Source organism: Camelina sativa, chromosome 19 (assembly GCF_030686135.1).
Source record: "Camelina sativa cultivar CO46 ecotype springtype chromosome 19, ASM3068613v1".
NCBI lineage: Eukaryota > Viridiplantae > Streptophyta > Magnoliopsida > Brassicales > Brassicaceae > Camelina > Camelina sativa.
In genome coordinates, this window is record NC_141898.1 from 12,397,280 (window position 1) to 12,419,427 (window position 22,148).

The window sequence follows — 22,148 nt, forward strand, 5'->3', positions numbered from 1 at the left end:
CTCCTCATCGCCATGATTCCACGCTACACATTCATTACCTGCACCACAAACACAATGAGATGCGTGAGTATTACCAGAAATACCCAGTGAGGCGATCCTCCCATATACGAGCTATACACACAAGCAAATCAAGAGTACAACCACAAATAGAACATAACAAACCAGACATTGAACAGGTCACCCAATAACACATTCACCACACCTACATATCATCACACAAAATAAGTCATACAACCCAATCGCTCAGATAAGCTCATGGTCACGCACTCACCTTAACAAGTAATTCTAACAACAAATATAACCAGGAGAGAATCGCCACACGCCTGAAACAGTCCAGAAACGTCCTACAACAAGTCACACAACCAAAAGCAACCTTGAAGCAAACTGGACAGAAACATCAGAAAAGAACAGTCACAAAGACGAAACTCTAAAATAAAAATCAACCGTTAACTATTAAATCCCTCCGGTCAACAGCTAGCCCTAGACATCACAAAGCTTCCCACAAAATCTCCTGTCGATCAGGAACGAGAAGAGACCACGATCTCAGTTACAATCCCCGATGGTTTCAACTCGCGTCTGAGAAAACGTGTATTACGAAACTGCCAATAACTCATCGAGTTTAAATCCAAATCTACTTCTTAAACCTACCAAATTTCATTACCTTTGACAACGATTTGATATGTCGAAACTGTTTCCTCCCAAACCCTAACGATTCTGCTCCCTTCTCCTTCTCACTAAGACAAAGCTCTGTTGATCTCTTTCTCCTTCTCTTTCAAACCAAATCTACCAAGGCTCTCTCTCTCTCTTTTTTTCTGATTACAATGTCCACAGTAGCACAAAAGGAGAGTAGGCGTCGACAATAAGAGGAGAAATTAGGGATCTTTGGTTTAATTTGGTTAAACCATGATTTAATTAAAGCGATAATTAAACCAATAATTAAACCGAAATTAATTAAAATCCACTCATTTGGTTTAATCAACACAGCCCAAAATGCAATCCCGGAACACGGATTTTACAATTCTCCCCTTCTAACAGAAGATTCGTTCTCGAATCTGAACACACTGCCACTCATCCGCAAACTCACCAAATCACCGTCGCAATGGTTCGTACCATCCAACCATCTAGTCTGCCGCAACAAGAACACCACTGGTCCAAACCACTCTGAACCCACTGGTCATTCAATTCCGACCCCACCGGCCAACACCATCCCGACCCCACTGGTCAACACCATCCCGACCCCGCTGGTCTACATAATCTGGAACCCACTGATCCACACAATTCTGACCCAACCGGTCAAACAAAGTCCTGACCCCACTAGTCAACACTAATCCCAAGATTGAACCACCATCAACCCCGACATCCACATTCAATCATTGTGCTTAATCCCACGCCGTAGAGATCATTTGCTCCCAACTCATCTACTCTCAGGTAAACACCTTTGAGCCATACCGATCTCTGATATGTCTATATTTTGCATCTCCTTAGCATGTATTTGTCCTGCATTTAGCTAGGATAACTAGTCGTATTGCATCATTTTAGAACCTCTTTTATACACTTTGCATATTTAGGAAGTTTTTGCATCATCCTTGCATGCATTGTGCATTTCGAAGTATTTCAAGTGTTTAGGAGACGTTGGAGACGCACACGATCGAGCCACTCTCAGCGGCCACAATCAAGCCACTCTCAACCTCCACAATCGAGCCACTCTCAACCTCCAAAATCGAGCCACTCTCAATCTCCACAATCGAGCCACTCTCAACCTCCACAATCGAGCCACTCTCAACCTACGCAATCGAGCAACTCTCAGGGCACCAGTCGGACCACTCAATCGAGCCATCACTAGAGCCACCAGTCTAGGGATTCAGCTTTTGACGTCTTAATCAAAGTTGTAGAGAATTGAGTCATCTTTTCCAATGCCATTTATTTCAAGCCAATCGGAGGTGTGGTTCAAGAGTTATCATCGTTTTAGTAGATGCGTATACACCCAGCTCGAGCCACTTTCACCGACCACGCTCGAGCCACTTTCACCGACCATGCTCGAGCCATTTTCACTCGCACGGCTCGACCCACTCCTACTCACACCAATCGAGCCACTGGACGCACACAGACGAAATCACGCATGCCAGGAAGACGCTCCGTCTGACACGCTTCAGGAGACTCCCGAACCGACGCTCTATCTTGTCGTTTTAAGTTTTAGGGATTCACACGTTTTTACTATATATACATTTTGTTAAGTCTTGGTTTAGGACATCTTATCTTTTATTCTCTTTTTGTTTTTAAGGTTCTACCTAGCCACCTAAAACGTTTGAGACTTTGTATCCAGATACCTTTTAATCCGTTTAGTTTTTGCATTTGATTTCTTCTGCAAAGTTGTTCATCTCATTCTTGTCTATATTATTATGCTTTTTTCAATATTTTCTGGATTTATGTCTTTGGTGATGATTTCCGGATCTGAGTAGTGCTAGAGTTCTTGGGGATGGGATAGATTAGGTGGAGGATCTTAGGATGTAGAGTGTTTAAGCTTGATTTGTATGATTCCCTTCTGGACTAGTGTTAGAATTACTAGTTTCTCTCTGATCAATTGGAACTAGGTTCGAGACATTTCCACACCCAAAAGGTGTTTGATGAAATGTCTGACCAACTAGTGCCAGAGACTTACGTTCCTAGCCTAAGAGATTAGTTGTCTAGGATGTTTGTTGACGTGAATGAACTTGGTTTTCATGCCATGCTTGATCATGTTCGTCTAGCGAGAGTTAGGTATGGAAGTGGTTGAGTCTGAGTAGCTTTTGCCAAGAGATTGGATTAGCTAAGTTGTGATGTTCATTGTTTAGGGATAGTTTGCTTTTCGTATGTTAAACACTCTTTAGACTAGGAGACTCCACCGACATCAATTACTCCCATCCTTAGGACTTTTATCTTTTTGATTGATATTACATTCCTGAAACGGTTTCGTTTGTTCATGCTTAGAATCGTTTTCGGTTCCACTTATTCTTGTTCGCTTCTTGTCATACATTTTCGTTTCTAGTTCTGTGATTCATTTCCGTTTTGCATTCTGATCACTCTAGGATTGTTAGACATAAAAACACTCTTTTTAAATTGGCTTAACTTGTGATTTCTTGATTGCATCTTGAGTGGTAGCAACATCCCATTTGGATTGACACCTTAAGTACTACAATTGCATAAGGTTAATTGAACCTACTAGGAGACACACAAAAATCTTAGTATCAATCTCACTCTCGGACAACCGTCCTTGAGCCGTACCGTCTCACTCTTAGGTTGTCACCCTCGAGATCTTGGTACCAGAGGAACCACCATCCCCTCAGGAGAACCACCATCTCCTATGCCGCTCTCAGGGCCCACCACCCCTCAAGCTATCGGTATACAGGGGAACCACCATCCCCTCAGGAGAACCACCATCTCCTTATGAGTAGTTCAGAACCCACCGTTCCTAGAGCAAATAAGCCTTGACGTCTCTAATCACTTCCCGACACTTCCACGGTCCACGTAAAACAACACAATGTCCTACTAACCTTCATCTACTTCTTTCCAAATACCACCATGACCACCCTCCGGTCACACTGGAACACCCTACGCTCAAGGTAGTTCCAATTCACTATTCCAAAAATAGCAAAGTTTTAACTCCTATAAAAACTTTCCATTTTTAGAAACCTTACATTTATAGTAACCTTCTATTTATGGAAACTTTCCATTTATTTCAACCTTTTAATTAAGGAAACTTTCCATTTATAGAATTTCCGAGCTATTTCCTTTCCACAAGACACACGAGTCAAAAATTCCATAAAAGAAATTCATCTTAATAAAACCTCAAACTGCAACAATTGTTCGTGGTATCCAAAATAATGAAAAATGAAACAACCAACAAAAATAAAAATAAGCTCTAGTTCTGCTACTCGGTCTTCCAGTCTTCCTAGTCGTGTAAACTCACGGTGCTCCTCCCTTCTGCGCTCCCGGCTGTACCCCTGGTTGAGCTACCGCCAACGGCTGCAACTTAGGACAGCGAGGCTTTACATGCCCCAACTCCCCACAGTGAAAGCACACCCGAAGATCCCTCTGCGGACCGTACCTCTTGGGACAAGTTGCCAGTTTGTGATCCCTGCTCCCGCATCCAAAGCATCCTCGACCGCCCTGGCTCGCCCCTGACGTGCTCTCCAATTTCCTCTTTTGTCCCTGCTTCGGTTAAGTCTCACTCGTCTGAACTGCTGGGCTAACCGCCAGTGCCTGTGCCCGGATATCCTCCTCAATCTCTGCTGCAGTCTCAACCAACTCTGCACGTGTGACATATCTCCCCCTCAGATCCTCCTGAAGAGCCCTGATAAACCTCCTGATCTGGGCCTCCTCAGACTCCATAGCCTGACCCCCATAAGATAGAAGTCGACTGAACTCCAAGTCTAACTCTCTCACTGACTGTGTCCCCTGAGCTAATTGAAGGAACTGTACCTCCAACCGGTCTAATGCCTCTCTCGGAAAATACTTGCGGTTGAACTCCTCCACAAAGTCAGCCCAAGTCATCTCCCGCTGCACTCTCCTAGCAGTCACTGATCTCCACCACACCTGAGCATCACCAACCAAATTGTAGACCCCTATGTCCACCCAAAACTCCTCAGGACATCTCAGAGTCTGGACGTTACGTTCCACACTCGTCCTCCACGTATCTGCAGCGATAGGATCCGTACCACCCGAAAACCATGCAGTATCAAGTTTATGCATCTCCTTCAGCATAGACAAATAACGAGCATGAGCTCTCACATCCGCAGCCATTAGCTGCTGCTCCTCCGCCACCACTGGTGGCACTACCTGAGCTTGAGCCGGACCCACTCCCGGTATCCGCTCCAACAGCTGTGTCAACAAGCCCGTCAGGTCCACACCTCCCACAGGGGCTCCACATGCTGGGATTCCCACACCCGGAACCCTAGCACCACCGGCCACTCGGGCACCGAAACCGCCCGCACCGACCCCCTCAACGCCTACGGTCCTATCAGTACCACCACCAGCCACACTCATGGACCCCTCCTGGAAGTCCTGCGACTCGCCGACACCCTCAACTGTCACACTCTGCTCAACAGACTCACTCACTGCTGGGACTCTGCCCCTACCACGACCACGACCGCGTCCCCGACCACGTCCGCGTCCACGACCAGCAACAGCTCCACCTTTAACCATCTGCACAACCCAGAACAGAAAGCTAAGTACACAAACACACATCTTACCGTGGAATCTCATTGAAGGCTCGAAGAGGATGATACTAGGACTCCATACCACCTGAAAATTGACTAACTACTCATAATCAATTCCATCACACAACATCATGCATCAAGCAAAAGGAAAATAATTCATCCAATTAAATTCCTAACCGCTCTAACCATCCACTTAACCATCCTAGAATCGTAAAGGCTCTAATACCAAAAATGAAACGACCCGACCCGTTTTTTTTAATAATAATAATATAAATAATATAATTAAATACCCCATAATATTTAATTACAACCCACCATAAACCAACAACAAATCGACATGCACTACGGAAGACAAACCAAACCATCTCCAATTTATTATAAATACCATATTAATTATAACCAATTAAAATCATCATCCTAACATGCTTCTAACAAGGTTCCAACAACAAATAACACAACACAACAACTGAGACGCTAGATCATCCTCCTCCTCATCGCCATGATTCCACACTACACATTCATTACCTGCACCACAAACACAATGAGATGCGTGAGTATTACCAGAAATACCCAGTGAGGCGATCCTCCCATCTACGAGCTATACACACAAGCAAATCAAGAGTACAACCACAAATAGAACATAACAAACCAGTCATTGAACATGTCACCCAATAACACATTCACCACACCTACATATCATCACACAAAATAAGTCATACAACCCAATCGCTCAGATAAGCTCATGGTCACGCACTCACCTTAACAAGTGATTCTAACAACAAATATAACCAGGAGAGAATCTCCACGCGCCTAAAACAGTCAAGAAACGTCCTACAACAAGTCACACAACCAAAAGCAACCTTGAAGCAAACTGGACAGAAACATCAGAAAAGAACAGTCACAAAGACGAAACTCTAAAATAAAAACCAACCGTTAACTATTAAATCCCTCTGGTCAACAGCTAGCCCTAGACGTCACAAAGCTTCCCACAAAATCTCCTGTCTATCAGGAACCAGACGAGACCACGATCTCAGTTACAATCCCCAATGGTTTCAACTCACGTCTGAGAAAACGTGTCTTACGAAAATGCCAATAACTCATCGAGTTTAAATCCAAATCTACTTCTTAAAGAGGCGAATGACGATGAAAGACTTGGGAATAAACCTACCAAATTTCATTACCTTTGACAACGATTTGATATGTCGAAACTGTTTCCTCCCAAACCCTAACGATTCTGCTCCCATCTCCTTCTCACTAAGACAAAGCTTTGTTAATCTCTTTCTCCTTCTCTTTCAAACCAAATCTACCAAGGCTCTCTCTCTCTCTCTTTTTCTGATTACAATGTCCACAGTAGCACAAAAGGAGAGTAGGCGTCGACAATAAGAGGAGAAATTAGGGGTCTTTGGTTTAATTTGGTTAAACCAGAATTTAATTAAAGCGATAATTAAACCAATAATTAAACCGGAATTAATTAAAATCCACTCATTTGGTTTAATCAACACAGCCCAAAATGTAATCCCGGAACACGGATGTTACATTTTGTAACGTTAGAAAAATATTTTTACTTTCATTGGTTGTTGGAGCAAACCATTTTGAGATAGCAAAAAGACGTGAATATGTTCTCTCTACACAGGAGAAGAGCAGAGCCGAGGTTCTCTCTATGGTGTAGAAGGTTGGACACAAGGTTATCTCTCCAAGGGAGGAAGGTGGAGGAGGTTGGATGCAAGGTTATCTGCCTAAGGGAGGAAGGAGGAGCCAAGGTTTTCTCCATGGTGGAGGAGGTTGAACGCAAGGTTCTCTCCATAAGGGATGAGGCCAGAGCCGAGGTTTTCTCCATAGTGGTCATACATTATTGTGTTGATACATCATTGATTAGTATATTATGTAATATATTTTTTATTCGAAATGTTTTTTGAGCCAACAATTTTACTAATTAAAAAAAATATGCAAAAGTGAAAGTAAAATAGTTGGATTAATGTGTTCATATAGACATTTTTTAGGTGGTGATAAAAAATATATTTGTAACATAAAGTATATTTAGGTGTAAAAGATACACTTTTAATAGTAACATACATAAAAGATTTGTAAATAGATACAAATCAGTGTATTATAATAAAAATAAAATTTATAAATAATGTACAACAAATTTTAATATATTTTTATTAAATTTAATTTAATTTATAAAATTTCAAACCCGCACGATGTGCGGGTCTTTAATCTAGTTAATAATAGTCCAAGGTTTTGACAATTTTGTAACACATTTAATTGGTTAAGGTTTTTTTTAATTCCTATATTTGTAGAAGATCATGTGTACATTTGTTTTTGATTTATTTAATTGAAAAAAAAATCTGATGTGGCTTTATATTATTGGACAGGTGACTTGTGCTTTATAAAATAAAAAATATACATTACATACTCATACTGTTATTTTGTATTTGTATTACATTTGAATTGCAAGAGACTTTGAAGCTGAAGTTTACTAAAATGTTGGTTTTGACCTTATTAATAAACGAAATGGTGATGTAGGTGTAGCCATTTAAATTATAAAACAATCTTTCTTGAACATGCTGCTTGGACACTAAGCACAAAAACCATTGTTAGATAATCTGATATCAAATTTTCTCGGTATAGTGGTTTTGATGAAATGAATTAACTAGTTACTACTGTGACAGTGTAAGTCATATCCCTTTTATTAGGCCTTATCCCGAGAAAACACATATGGTGTTGACAGTGGAGGAGGTGATCCAAAAGATATCCCTAAGCTGAAATTCGAGAAATTTATGGGAATATCTTAGGAGGTTCGTACCGTCAGTATCATCACCTAAGCAATGCCAGAATCTGGTTCTATGGAGATCATGAACCTGCTCATCGCCTCCGTGTCCTGAGTGGTAGAAACAGTCCTTATTTTATTATCTTGAGTTTGTTGTCTATGTCAGATTTTGAAATACATCTTATCGCGTATATGTGCAGAAATACTTGGACATGTTTGAAGCAAACTCAACTATCCCCAAAACCATGCTTCATGTACGATAGGAAGTGGCCGATGTTTTTGAGCCAATACTAAGAAAACAGTGAACTTCATAAAACCAGACAAGCTGTCAAGAATATGATAATACAGATTGTCTTCATCGGGGATGTCGTTGTCGTTGGCGATTACCATCAAAACAATTGGATTACAATAAGAGGCGTCGCGATTTCTACATGTCGGCAAACATTAGAGAAAGTCTCTGATACTTATCTCTTTTGTGCACGTAGGTGATCCCTGCATCCGTATAGCGACGCACCACTTCATCCGTTTTCTCCTCCTCACCGTAAGCCCTAATCGACACATCACCACGACGCATACCCATTTTCGTGAGACGTTCTTTGAGAAGCTGACGAAACCAACGCAAATCTCGATCAGCAGGGAGTGGGTAATCCTCCACGTCCCAGAACACGCTTGTGTTTGCATCTGCCAGAGTTTCACCAAGAAAACAACAGATTCCCCAGAAACGTAAATGATTAGCATAACAGATCGATCAGATATTAAACAAAGAATTTTTGAGCAAAAGATAATAGAGTTCTTACCGGAAAAATCTTGAACCATCATCGTTCAGACGGAGATGATGAACAAGGAGAATATTAGAGCATCATTAGTGGAGTACCTCTCCTAAATTACTCACAAATTAATTAATCATATAATTAATATTAATTTAAGTAAAGCAATCTTAAGAGTAGTTTTGCAAAATCATTCTTTTACTAGAGAACTCAAACAAGGTTGCTCAATCTTTTAAATAATAATTTTTTAATTTGTGTAATTTTCTAATCTAAAATGAGAAAACATTTACAAGTAACATCTACAATAAAAATTCAATTGATATAGAAGAAAACTCAAAATGGTGAAATATCTACAAGGAACCTATATTGCAGAACAACAAAAGCTCACTTAAACAATGTTTCAAGAAGTTGTCCACACTCATCCTTAAACAATGTTTCAATGATTCACAATGTTTCAATGATTCACAATTGTGGATATGAAAAGATTAACAATGATTCACTTAAACATTGTTGTAACATTGAATTTTGAATTTACAAAGAGTACTTGAAGCGCATGCCATAACACAGAATCTGCAACTCTTATACAAGACCGTTGATGTTTTTTTTCTTCATGGGATTCCACTGAATCCAAAATAGCTTGTTGTATGTTCTGTATCACACCAACATATTAATAAGAACCATGAAAAAAAGGAACCTGGTAGAATGTTCCTCAAATGTTGAAGCTCTGGCAGAATAAAAACCATCAGCATAAAACAGGAGATGCAACCAATTACGCATCATCAGACTCGCTTGACAAGGATCAATCAAAGCCATCACAGATGAATCGTAGTGCATCCTCCTCCACAAAATCTAAATCAACAAAACAAAACAAACGACAAGTTAATTTGATGAAATTTAGAAAACCCAAAGTTGAAAATTAAGAAGCAAGAACGAAGTGCCTCAGCATTCAGCAAATATATAGATCGATCGTAGCATCATAGGATTCGCTTCAAAAAAAACCAGCACGACGAACAAAGCAAATTACAATAATCAGAGACTAAAAATAAGAATAATCGAGGGAGAACTACAACAACTAGAGATGCAATTGAAAGAGATCAACAAATCCTAGAGAATATTTCACAAGTAGGAACAAACCTTCTAATCTTAAGCTGGAAAAATTAATCAATCAAGGTGATCGATTGATTTCCATGGATTTCCGTCAAGAGATAAAAGAGAGAGATGTCGCGAAGAGATAAAAGAGAGAGAGAGATATAAAAATTAATCGATTCAACCTGTTCTTTCTTCTTCTCCTAGTGCTGTGGTTTCTCCTCCTGACTAGTGACGGCGTCGTTTTTAGTACCATCTTCATCTCCTTCTTCATAGCTGATTTCACGTTCGCTGGCAGTCTCGAATCCGTCGGAATCATCTCCGTCGACTTGTTTCGTCTCCGTCGTGGGTTGCTGCGGTGAAGACGAAGACGAGGGCTTTGGTTCGGTTTTGATGAGAATCTTATCCTCGGGTGACCATCAATCCTCCAGTCGAATCGATTGATTTTTCTAGACCATCGATTCGCCTTTTTAGATCGAGAGAGCAAAGAGAGAGAATATCGGGAAAGAAAGAAGGAAGAAAATAGAAAAAAAAAAATCTTTTATATTTATGTATCAACGTACCAAAACACGCCACGTAGCGTTGCTTAATGGGTTGCTCAATTCTTTCCGAGAGAATCGATTCTCTCGTTAATAGACGGATAAATGATTTTTTATTGAGTTTTTGGGGCCCTAATCCAAGAATATCTTACCGCATGTTTATAGGGACAACTGATCTTAAAGTAATTATAATAATATTATAATGAGATAATAATATTATAATAAGATAAGAGAAAGTAAGAGAGAAAAATATCAAAATCAATGCTCAAGATCGTTTTTATGCTTGTTCTTTTACTGTTTAAGTTTTTTCTATTTTTTTATATCCAAGATCGGTATAAAAGATGTCCCGTTAATGATGGCCTTAGAGAGTGCCCATTACTATTAATGGTCTTAGAGTGATCTTAATTTCTCTCTCGATGAGGCGGCCGCTGTAGATTTATGGCTCAAGATTTATTAAAATATCGCAATCCAATATAACTTGTGTGATTGGTATAGGTAAACCGGTTATTTCTTTTTTGGAAAACGTCCCTTTTTTAGGTCAATTTTGGGAAGAAGATTTTTTACTAGTAATGTGTTAATCTAATTATATTATGTGTTAAACTTATGTGGTAACATTAATATACTCATACTAAGTTATATTAATTATATTAATCATGAAAATTATATTAATCATGAAAATTATGGTTTACACAATGCTAATTTATAGAAGTAAACTGAAAAAACCTGCAATGGTTTGTAACTTTGTAGTATTTGTTGTTACAATCATTTACTCGTATAATTGGCTTAACACTACTATATGCTATTTTTTTCTCTTATTATTATGGAAATATATTAGTGTAGTGTTATTTTATGATGTATTTTTTTGTAGTTTCCAAATTTAATTATCTAAGTTTATATAGTTTGTGTTGTTGTTACGTTATTATTTGTTTGTTTCTTTTTGTAAATTATCTATTCTTTTTTATAACAAGTCCACGTATGTCAAAGTAAATAGACATATTTTTACTTTAGTTTGGTTTTGTGTTAATATTTAAATATTATACTTATGTTAAACTGTATACAACATTTATAAGGATTATGTTAATTGTCAAAGTTATTTTAAAAGTTATAGATGATTTAGGCTTCTTAAATTAAAACATTTGGTTTTTGATCTTAAAAATTGTTTAATTTGTCATTGGTGTTCTTATGTGTAAATCTTGAGAGGCAAAGAACCTTTGTTATCATACGCCAAAATTCAAACACTGCAATCATTACTGTGAAAATGAATCACATAGTAAATGCATAAGCAATAAAATAGACATATGAGAATTTTTGTTTGATAATACATAACTAATTTACCCTAATATAGTAAAATTATTTATTAACTATTTTATTATGCACATAGTGCAGATTGTTATTTAGAATAAAATAAACTGCCAAAATGATGTTAGATTACAAAAATATGTAATTAAGATGTTTAAAGAACCTTCTTCAGTTGCTATACAAACATTAATTGGTTCTTTTACTGTTTTTCTTGGATACTATTATAATTGGGTTGAGCCCATAATAGAAATCATAAAGAATGATATGGAATGGAGAAAGATAATTATTGGACAAAAATATCGAGCTGTATTAATCATTGGCTAACTATTTTAACTGATGTGTCAACTAAAATAACTATTTTGGTTATTTTTTCATAAGTGACTAATTTTTTTGATGATTATAATATCTATTAGGTTAGTATTAGTTGACAAAAAAATTCTATCATGAAGAAGAAACTATAATCGCTTGAGCTACAAGATGAAGACTAATGTGGTCGTACCTAGTCAAAATAGCTGACCAAGTGATTCAAATGATTTGCTAGGAGTAGAATTGTAGAATTTTCTCTCAAGATATCATCTCACCATCAAGTAATCTATATACTCACAAATAGATACATGTTCGGTGTCTAATAATTCATTCCATTCGAAGTTGAACAAAATACCAAAAGGGACCAAGACATGTGTTAATCATGTCTATTTTTGGTATAATGTGATTAAACCCAAAAAAAAAGTATATATATATGTGAACACATCACACAGAATTTTGTGGAAAAAATAATTCACGGTCTCATACTCTCATCATTGTGTGGCTAAAGACAAAAATAAATGCATGTGAGTTTAAATAATATAGTTCAGTTATCTGAGGTTGATCTAGCTCTTCTTAGTCCGATATATTGAAGCCGAAAACCAATAAGCCAAGCAAGACCCAACACGATTATATATATATATATATATATATATATATATATATATATATACTACTGTTTTTTCTTTTTCTTTTCGTCATGTATACTACTGTTTTATAGTTATAAAATTGTACTAAACATGAGGATCATGTTTTTTTCTCTGTTCTCAGATAATCTGAGTCTAAATGGGTAACCGCTAAACTAAGCTGAATCTAGCTAAATTTATTTGTGATTTTTTACGAAATTTGGCTGAATAAATTTAAATTTAAATGGTAACTGTTGAATCTGGCTAAATTTTTGAAAAACTTAATTACAATATCTTATTATATAAAACTTAGTTTTCAAAAGTAGTAATTCATATAAATAAGATATGTGTCAAGTATATCGATAACACTTTGACATGTGTGAAATAAAAATTATTTAAAAATTATAAAAAAAATATGTGCAATCAATAAGGAAAATATATGCAGTTTAATTAGAATTATTATTTATTATAATCATATAGTAAAAGGAAATTTATACAGAAAAGTGATTAAAGTATACAAAGTTTAATGTGTTAAAATTAGTGATTAACATAAATTATAAGAAAATTAAGATAATCAAAATAAGAAATTAATATAATTTTCTTAAGTTTTTCCATCGGTGAATGATTTGATAGCGTATTCAATATTATCTTATTATATAAATCTTAGTTTTCAAAGTTAGTAAGTAATGTTATCGCGACAAGTGTCAATTTTAACAATTAGAGATTTTGTCATATGTTATACAAAAACTTTGTTTAAACAATTTATAAAATTATAAGAAATTAAAAATTTAAACAATTTAATAAATATAAAAAGATAGTTCATATATGTATATAATAAGATAATATTAATTCTAATTTTGAATTACTAATTCTATCAGAAAAAAAAAATAAAAAAATATACAATTAATTACTATAATATCATAATTAAATAAATTATACCTTCAATTATTAATCCTAAAAGAAAAACAATTTCTTAATCCGATTTTAAAAAATAAAATGATTTTTAATTATTAATCATTTATAATTACTAATCTTAAAAGAAAAAATGATTAATATAAAAAATCAAATCAGTAAATAATTAAAATCTAATCTAATTAATCCAAAAAAATTATTAATCGTTTTTCAATATATTATCCGCAACATCAGTCTTACGTTCATAAGGGACTGAAAGAAAAAATCGGACATGGACAAAGATGTCGTTGAGCCTTTTAGGGTTTAGAACAGTGAATCGGATTACAACCGAAAACCGAAATCGTCGGTTTATTCAATTTGGTTTAAACGTTTTCCACGGATTGCCTAGGACTAAAATGCACAGTTAATATCTCTTGGACACACATCCATGAATTCTTTACCATTTATGAACAATTGACTATTTTAAATCACCATATGTGACGAGTCGTACTACAAATTAAATTCATGATCGTCATAAGCATGCAAAGATGTTGATATTTATTAGGTATAGGAATAGTATTGAGATCCGAGTAAAAAATGCATTTATTGTCATGATCCGAAGTCATATCTTCTTTACAAAAAAAAAATACTAATCAAACATAATATACATTAAATTCACAATTAAAACTACAATTTTAGAGAGAGAAATAAATATTTGATGAGAAAATGAAGAGAAAATGTTATCATGAAATCGTATGAACTAAAATCGAACAAAGATCTGACTAAGTACAATTTGTGATATACAGAGAAAATGAGAATATTCTTCTTCATATGCGGAGGAGTGGATGTTTATTTGCTAATATAACATTCTATTTGTAAGATTTATATAATAAACTCTTACCATTTTAATAAATATCACAACTTAAAGTTATTATTTGTAATATTATAAATATATATACATCATTTCTTTACAAACAGGTGCACATTTTAACAAATCTCTATAACAAATCATTTTCTTATACCTAATCATCTAAACAAATCTTTTACACTTTCCACAATATTAACAAATTTTACAAAGTAAAAAATATACAGAGTAAGAGAAAAAATCTGGATATATCCATTGAATTAACAAGGTAAATAATCAATTATACCAAATAGACATACATAAACATATTTTTATGACATAAAATAAAAATAACAGTATAAAACTTATAACAATATATGCTAATATAAAAAAAAATACAATAAAAATAACAACCTATGTTATAGCACAGTCCTATTCTAGTTTATGTTATAAGATAAAGTCTGACGATTTGTAACATTAACTTAACTTTGCTAACATTGGATGGAAAATATTGTCTTTTTTCCATCACTTTGGAAGACAAAACTAAATTATTTGATACAAAATGTATGAAAACTAACGAGCATTGTATCAAAGTGGGTGCGGGTGCGGGTGCGAGAGGTCCCGTGTTCGATCCTTGGAACACCACTTTGTCATTTGACATCCCTTGCTTTAGCTAACCGTATTTTTTTTCTCTAGATTTCTGTATTTGGGTTATGGGTTATGGGTTATGACTTATGTAGAGCTTACTACTGATAACAATGGCTTTGGGAATAAATAATAAATGAAAGGAGGAAATGCTCAGCATTGACAAAATAAAAATCTCAACCACAAAAATGTGAAGCTTTGGTTTGGTTCAATAAACATCAATGCACAGCCCTTTTCTCCACCAAATCTCCCTCTTGATTAAATGCCTTCATCACCTAACATATCTCTCTCTTGTTGGGTTGGCTTTAATTACATGTCTTCATAAAACCTCAGATTCTTCAACACACATCTAATTATATGACAAAGTTTTAAACGATCTCAAAGATTAAAGTAACCAACAACTTAATTTCAATTCCACAATCATTTTTTATGTATGCAAACGAAACTTAGAGATTTAGATATTCACATTGTGTTGAATCATAAACAAATGTATCTATAAAACAACACTAAAAACTCCCAAACTGTTAGTCCAAGTAAGCTGCACGGCACTGGCTCTGCCACTCGAAACAATCTTCATAATCAAAGCTACTCGCGCAATCCAGCAATGCGTTTTGCTGCTGTTCGTAATGGCAAATGTAGTTTAACCCTACAAGAAGCTTACAAATCGCAGCTTCAGTCTTCTCTCTATCAGCAAAGTAAAGTGTCTGAAGTAGAAGAACGTTCGTTCGCTTCACAATCTGATTATGCTGCTCGAAGTTGCGTTCACTCTGCCACCGGATCATGTTGTGAGCTAAAGGTGCAAGCCAAGAAAGTATACCGTCTATAGTTTCTTTCCAATCATGAGCAAGTGGAGCATCGTAGATGGAAATGTTCTTCAAGTATGATCTGAGATTAGCCTTGAGCGTTGTTTTCAAACTCGTTGGTAACATTTGGTAAAGATCATCTCTTGCTTCTTCGCCTATTAGATGAGGATACTTGAGAAGCTTCTCTACCACAATCACAACGTTCGCATAGTGCAAAGATAAAGCAGAACCTCCAATCGTTGAAGCTGAAGCATGTTGAGTTAACCTGCTTTTGAAACCAAACTTACTAGTCCGAATCACCTGAGCTGTGTTCAGAGGAATCCTGATACGAGCATCATCTTCATCATCATCATCATCACCAATAGTGGAGCTATTCATAGCAAGACATTCCATGAACATCCTCCCAGGATTAGTCCCACAAGGGAAATTGAAATCCCCTGCACGTGTAAACTCCTCTGCTTCACTTCTCCTCGAATCCTTAAAACCCGCAACAGATCTTGAGTTAGTAACCTTACTACTAGCTTCATTCTTGCTACGATCTCTCTTCAAAGTCACATCCTTTTTCACTCTCAAACCCAAACCCAAACCCCCAAAAACAGTTTCAATCCTACCATAGATAGTACAAACCGTTCTAGCCAACATCTCAACAACCTTATCATAAGTTTGGTTCCACAAAGAAGCATCTCTAAGACTCCTCACATCCTGTCTCTGCCACATAAGCTTCTGTTCAAAAGCTTTAACACTCTCTTGATGCTGCTGACTTCGTTGAAGCTTCACTACAGCTTGTTCAAGCTCATTCACCACTTCCATCTCACAATACAAACTACAAGTAGCATTCACAAATCTCTCCATCTTCTTAACCATACTCTCCATATCCTTAACCAAGAACCCTAACTTCCTAAAATCAATCACCCCATTCACTATATCTTCATAAACATGCTCAAATCCTTGTAAAGCCGGTTCGTTACATTTCTTACCTAACCTAGACACAACGCTAGCTACACGGCTCAAATCATCAAGCTTCTCAGAGACAGCGAGGTCAAGAAGGTGATTCTCATCGGAAGACACAAGATTCCTAACTCCTTCCGAACGAAAGACCTCGGCTTTGAGCTTAGAGATCTCTGTATCGGAGAGAGAACGGTGAAGGTGAATGGTTTTGGACATAACGTTAGCTACTTCGAAAGATAAGATTCCAATGGTTTGTTTAGGAAGAGAAGAGCTTTTAGGGGTTTTCTTAGTTGTTGAAGATTCAAGGAGAAGAGCGTGTTTGAGATTAGCACTTACTTGGTTTCTCATTTTCACAATCCAAGCTTCTGCAACCATGGTGTTCAAAAATCCCACAGATAAAAATCGAAACTTTGACAGAGTAAATAGTACAATTTTCAAATAAAGTTTGAATCTTTATTGAAGATTAAGAACAGATCCAGGGGGGCAAAAGAAAAGAGTGTTTGGACTAAGACATATATATATAGCTTTATCGAGAAACGAAGGAATGAAGTGGGATTCGCGCATGAAAAGGGATTAATCATTGGGTATCATGGGCGGTACTCATGTGATATGATGTTGGAATTGGCGTGAGCTTTTGAGGAATTGTGACAAAGTAAAAGTGGTGAAGAGGAAGAAGGAGAAGGGTTTGATAGAGAGAAAGTTTCAACTTTGGACCCAACTCGAAAACTTCTTGTAAGAGAGACAGAGAGATGTAGAAAGAGAGAGGATTTTGAAAGTTGTGAAATTTGGGTTTGATTTTGAGAAAAGTGGAGTAGAGAGAGAAGAGAGAGTTGTTGTTATTAAATTTTTTTGAAAGGGAGTGATGTGCAGCTCGAGCTCGTACTTGCGTTCTTCATTTTTTTTTTTAGCATTTTATATATTTTACTTAAAATTTCAACCTATTCATTTTTATTATCTTGGGAATTCCAACCTATTTCAATATCAAATCATTCATTTTTATATATCTCTTGTTAATGTTTTTCTTTATCCACATTTTTGTTAAAAAAAGTCTCTTGTGAGATCCTATATATATATAAAAGTAATAACCATTTCTTTAACTAGAATAATTTCAATTTGGTTTATTAATTTATTTTTAAATATTGGTTAATTGTTTACTGACTTTGAAATATTTGTTTTATTTCGTAAATTTATGGTTATATTAGAAGATGATCCGAAAAAATTGTGATTAATGTTAATACGAATAAATTGTATTTTTTAATTTAAAAATTATATGTTTTAAAAGGTTCAAACGTATAATAATATAAAGTACTTCTGTATTTCGTTAAAAAATTTTATCAGTGTTGTAAATTTTCAACAAAAAAAAAAAAGGTGTAGCTTCTCGTTTACATCATTTTTTCCAATTAGATGAAACTTTAGAAAATGTATAGAAATACAAACAGTAAAATAATTAATAAACTATTTTGTGTGTGTATTGACATCATCATAACTTGAGACCAATACATAGGAAAACAATAAGCACTTTAAAAAAAATAATTTGTTTGACCGATTGATGTTCTTCTTGTTGTCTCCATTCTCTTTGGATTTTTTGTCGGGTAAAGATTACCTAATTTACACTCACAAAAACATAAGAAAATCTCAACTTTTCTCCATCTTTTCAAAACCAATTTTGTTTCGTTGACCTAATTTGAAAGAAAAATCTAAAGATTAAAAGTAAAGTGCCATATTATTTCAACACGTAATTATAATTGTTATATATTCAAATTCGTTGTGTCGTGTTTGAAATGTTTTTGATTAGAGAAGAAATATTATATAAAATTCTATTCTATAGGATAAATTAGTTGAGGTGAGGAGTTGTTGGTGACTTAAAAAAAATTCTTCATGTGAAGACGAGACAAAGCATATAGAGACAACATATAAGAATACTACATGTTGATGATTCTCATCTCAGTGGGATTTCCTAATCATCAAATATTTTATTATTATTTCACAGTAAAATTCACAAGTTTCTCTTTAATCTATATTTTAACACTACAAACAAATAACCTCAGACATATCCACTAAAATAAACATAAAAAATAATGAATAAACATACAAGTTTATTATATTGTTGTCGTTGTAAAATATAATTGGTGTGATATTGCAAATGTCTTAGACGACTACGATTCACAAGCACATACATCTATCTTAACATTTGTTTAAGTATATTTTTATGTCATTCTCTCTTATTTTTGTATCCAAACAAGTCTCAACTAAATTTTCTACAATTCTTACAATCAAACACAATCATTTCTTTATTTGATAATATTAATTTCCTAAAATATATCTATCTAATTTAAATAAATATGTTAGATTAAAATATAATTCTCTTTTCATTTTTATTTAATCTTATATTTAATTATTTTAATTACTATTCAATACATAAAGTTAATAAATTTTTAGATTTTTTTCAGCATATAATGTGATTTGAATTTTTATAAACGGATATATATTAAAAATTATCTTAGGATATTTATAACCAAACAAGTATATCCACATATATAGCTCGGAATACATTTTTTGAGTACAATAGGGTGCCATCACTTTTTGCCAACTTCGGGTCGGGTTTTTAACTAAAATTATAACCGATTCAATTATCCGGATCCTCCTTAAGATTGCCGAATATTTTGGGCCGGTTTTTAATTCATAGCATACTTATTTACATCCAATTAATGTCAATTAATGCCCATTGTATCTTAGGAAATATCTAATTTGGATACCGAATTTTTAGAACCGAGTTTGACAAAAAGAATTGATAACCCTATAATATATCAACTAATTCAAGATGAATACATTTTAGGAAATATCTAATTTGTGTTTAATAAACGATTACATATTTGGTAAGATCTTATTAGCTTTAAATATACACTATTAATCCAATAATATCAATTGAGAATCATAATAAGAATATGCCAGATCATTCATTCCTAAATCATAACTATCAAATTGTAAAATGTATATTCTCAACTTACGAATCAAGAATTTCTACAAAACTCTACTTACAACCGTTAATAGTATATATATCAATAAAATAATAGATCCATGTGTACCATGGGATAAAACCTAGTTAGTACTATTCTATAAAAATACAACTAGAGCGTGGTGAGCCAACAACTTTAGTCCCATTATTATTTTTATTATTATTTGTCAATTTCAGATTAAGATTTTGGTGGTTAATTTCTATTTGGACCCTTGGCACATGCATCACGACTGATACTTAAATTATTATTCGCGTACTAATCTTTGATAAGTCGAGTGAATTGGATACGATTATACGATAATAATGGATATAATCCAGTGGTCGCACCATAACCATTTAACCAAATCAAGATACACAGACATACTTTATTGAGAGATTTGCTGGCCAAAGATTTTTTTTTTCCAAAATAAGGTCCATTTCTTTATTAAGGCCCAAATTAGTTCACACATCGAAATGGAAATAATGTAAGATGAGGGAAAGAGGCTTTGGATATCTCCTATGTATCCATTTGAGAAGTTTACTTTCTCAAAAAAGTTAATGTATCACTACTTTTCAAGTTCAAGAAATGCTCTGATTATAACTTATTCTTGGTGGTTCTAACCAACCGTTGTTAATTTTTGATGGAGATGTAGCAATCTTAAGAGAAGGATTGATCGTCTTTCTTTAATCGTCTACATATGTGATCTATTACATATGTGAAGTGAAATAATCAACTATAAATGACCATGCACATCTGGAATTTTAGGCAAATACTCGCAAATTGTGTCTTAAATCTTTTAATTTTCTTTGTGATATTTTTGGAAATTTTTGTTTGAAGTTTAAAGACCATTAGCATGCATGCAGGAGGTCAAGTGCTCGATCAAGGATGATGCAACTCAAGTAAATCATGTATTCGTCAAGTATAATTTTAACTCATGTCAAATTCTTACTTATCGAAAACATCAAAGTTTATAAAATGAAATGGTAATCTGTGAATAATAAACAATACAAAAATGATTATAAAATCTCAAAAAAAAAAAAAGGAGAGAATTAATGTATTGCTTTATCATAAGATTTAACGGATTAAATAAGAATGGTCTGATTAGCAATAAAACTTGCAATCGCACATATAATAAACATGACAGGTTCCATCTCCTTTGTATGTAGCCATGCACTGTTCTTTGCATTTGTCTTCACGAGAACAAGTCCATCGACCATAGCATTTTTTTGCGTCTCCTACATATTTTCCCATTCTCTATCTATCAAAACCAAAATATATTAACTATTTTACAGAATGAATCTTTTCCTTACTTTTATATTTAAGTTTAGTCTTTTTTTCTAAGTTCCAATGAAGAACACAACAATATATATTTCGCAACCCGATATTAAGTCAAATTATGAAATTAATGTAACAAACAATAATAACAAATGAAAAGAATAGTTACCTGAAGAGGAAATGAAGAAAACCACAATTACTACGAATATTATAGAAGAGTTCTTCATGTTTTTTTGTTTTCCTGGTTTATGAAGATTGAAAGTAGGCTTTACGTATCTATTTTTTTTCCTTCTTCTTTGTTGTTTTCTTTTCATTTTCTTCTTTTTTGTAATATTTTTTGGACAAATATTAAGACGTAATGTTTAATTTGTAATTTTTAAACTATATATCACTTTATCACTTTAAAATAAAAGAATTAAATCACCTAAAGAAAAATGATGAACATGACAATTAGTAGTTTAGTACGAATAATATAGAAGATCTCTTCATTGATTTATTTTTGGCTGTTTTAACATATGTGTCTATATATCAAATAGCTTTTCTTCTAATATGTTAATTATACATTGTTTGCAATTGCCAAAAAATATATAAAATATAGGAAAAAAAGTAATATTGACTTTGTCGTAATACTTTATCACTTTCATAAGTTTGTAATTTAGCTTACATTTGTATATTAAATGAAAATTTTAAATTTACTTTATGACTTTTTGGTTTCTAGACATTTAAAATAAAATCCAAAATTTCATACAACTCTTCTATTTATACCTTACTTTAATTTAGCTTATTAAATTTAAATAGAAACTCAATCTTTTATCATTTACTAAGTGGGTGTCCGCGCTATGCGCGGGATGTTTGTTTTCGATTTTTGTAATTTATTTTCTGGTTTTCTATTTTGTATATTGACGTCCATCGTGAAATAATTATATCCAAAAATATTAATATTTTTTAAGTATATTTTGTGTTATAAACATTGAATTATATTTATTGACAAATTTAATCCGCGGTATACCATCTTACGAATTTTATGGATATAATTATTTCACGGGTTATTTCTAAAAAACACTTACGAAATAGATTTAACCTAAGTGTAAATTTTTAAAAATCATATTATAACTATAAGTCTTTCATAGGTTATCTGTTAAAAGCCCTACAATTTTAATT

The 22,148-nt window shown here is 34.2% G+C and overlaps 2 protein-coding genes and 1 long non-coding RNA gene across 3 annotated transcripts; all 3 read right to left on the reverse strand.

Annotated features, from left to right (window-relative positions):
* Positions 1–8,197: 8,197 nt before the first annotated feature.
* On the reverse strand, positions 8,198–10,337 carry LOC104766220 (uncharacterized). Its single transcript, XR_763970.3, has 4 exons — positions 10,004–10,337; positions 9,427–9,581; positions 8,763–8,844; positions 8,198–8,646 (listed from the first exon to the last, which is right to left on the reverse strand). It is a non-coding gene; the product is annotated as an uncharacterized LOC104766220 (long non-coding RNA).
* A 5,034-nt stretch (positions 10,338–15,371) lies between these two features.
* LOC104766221 (protein PSK SIMULATOR 1-like) lies at positions 15,372–17,597 on the reverse strand. Its single transcript, XM_010490058.3, has one exon. It carries the CDS (start codon positions 17,089–17,091, stop codon positions 15,490–15,492), a length of 1,602 nt encoding a protein of 533 aa, XP_010488360.1. The 5' UTR covers positions 17,092–17,597; the 3' UTR covers positions 15,372–15,489.
* A 3,155-nt stretch (positions 17,598–20,752) lies between these two features.
* LOC147920475 (putative defensin-like protein 186) lies at positions 20,753–21,291 on the reverse strand. Its single transcript, XM_087503314.1, has 2 exons — positions 21,157–21,291; positions 20,753–20,947 (listed from the first exon to the last, which is right to left on the reverse strand). Exons 1-2 carry the CDS (start codon positions 21,212–21,214, stop codon positions 20,814–20,816), a joined length of 192 nt encoding a protein of 63 aa, XP_087359440.1. The 5' UTR covers positions 21,215–21,291; the 3' UTR covers positions 20,753–20,813.
* Between the last annotated feature and the right edge of the window lie 857 nt (positions 21,292–22,148).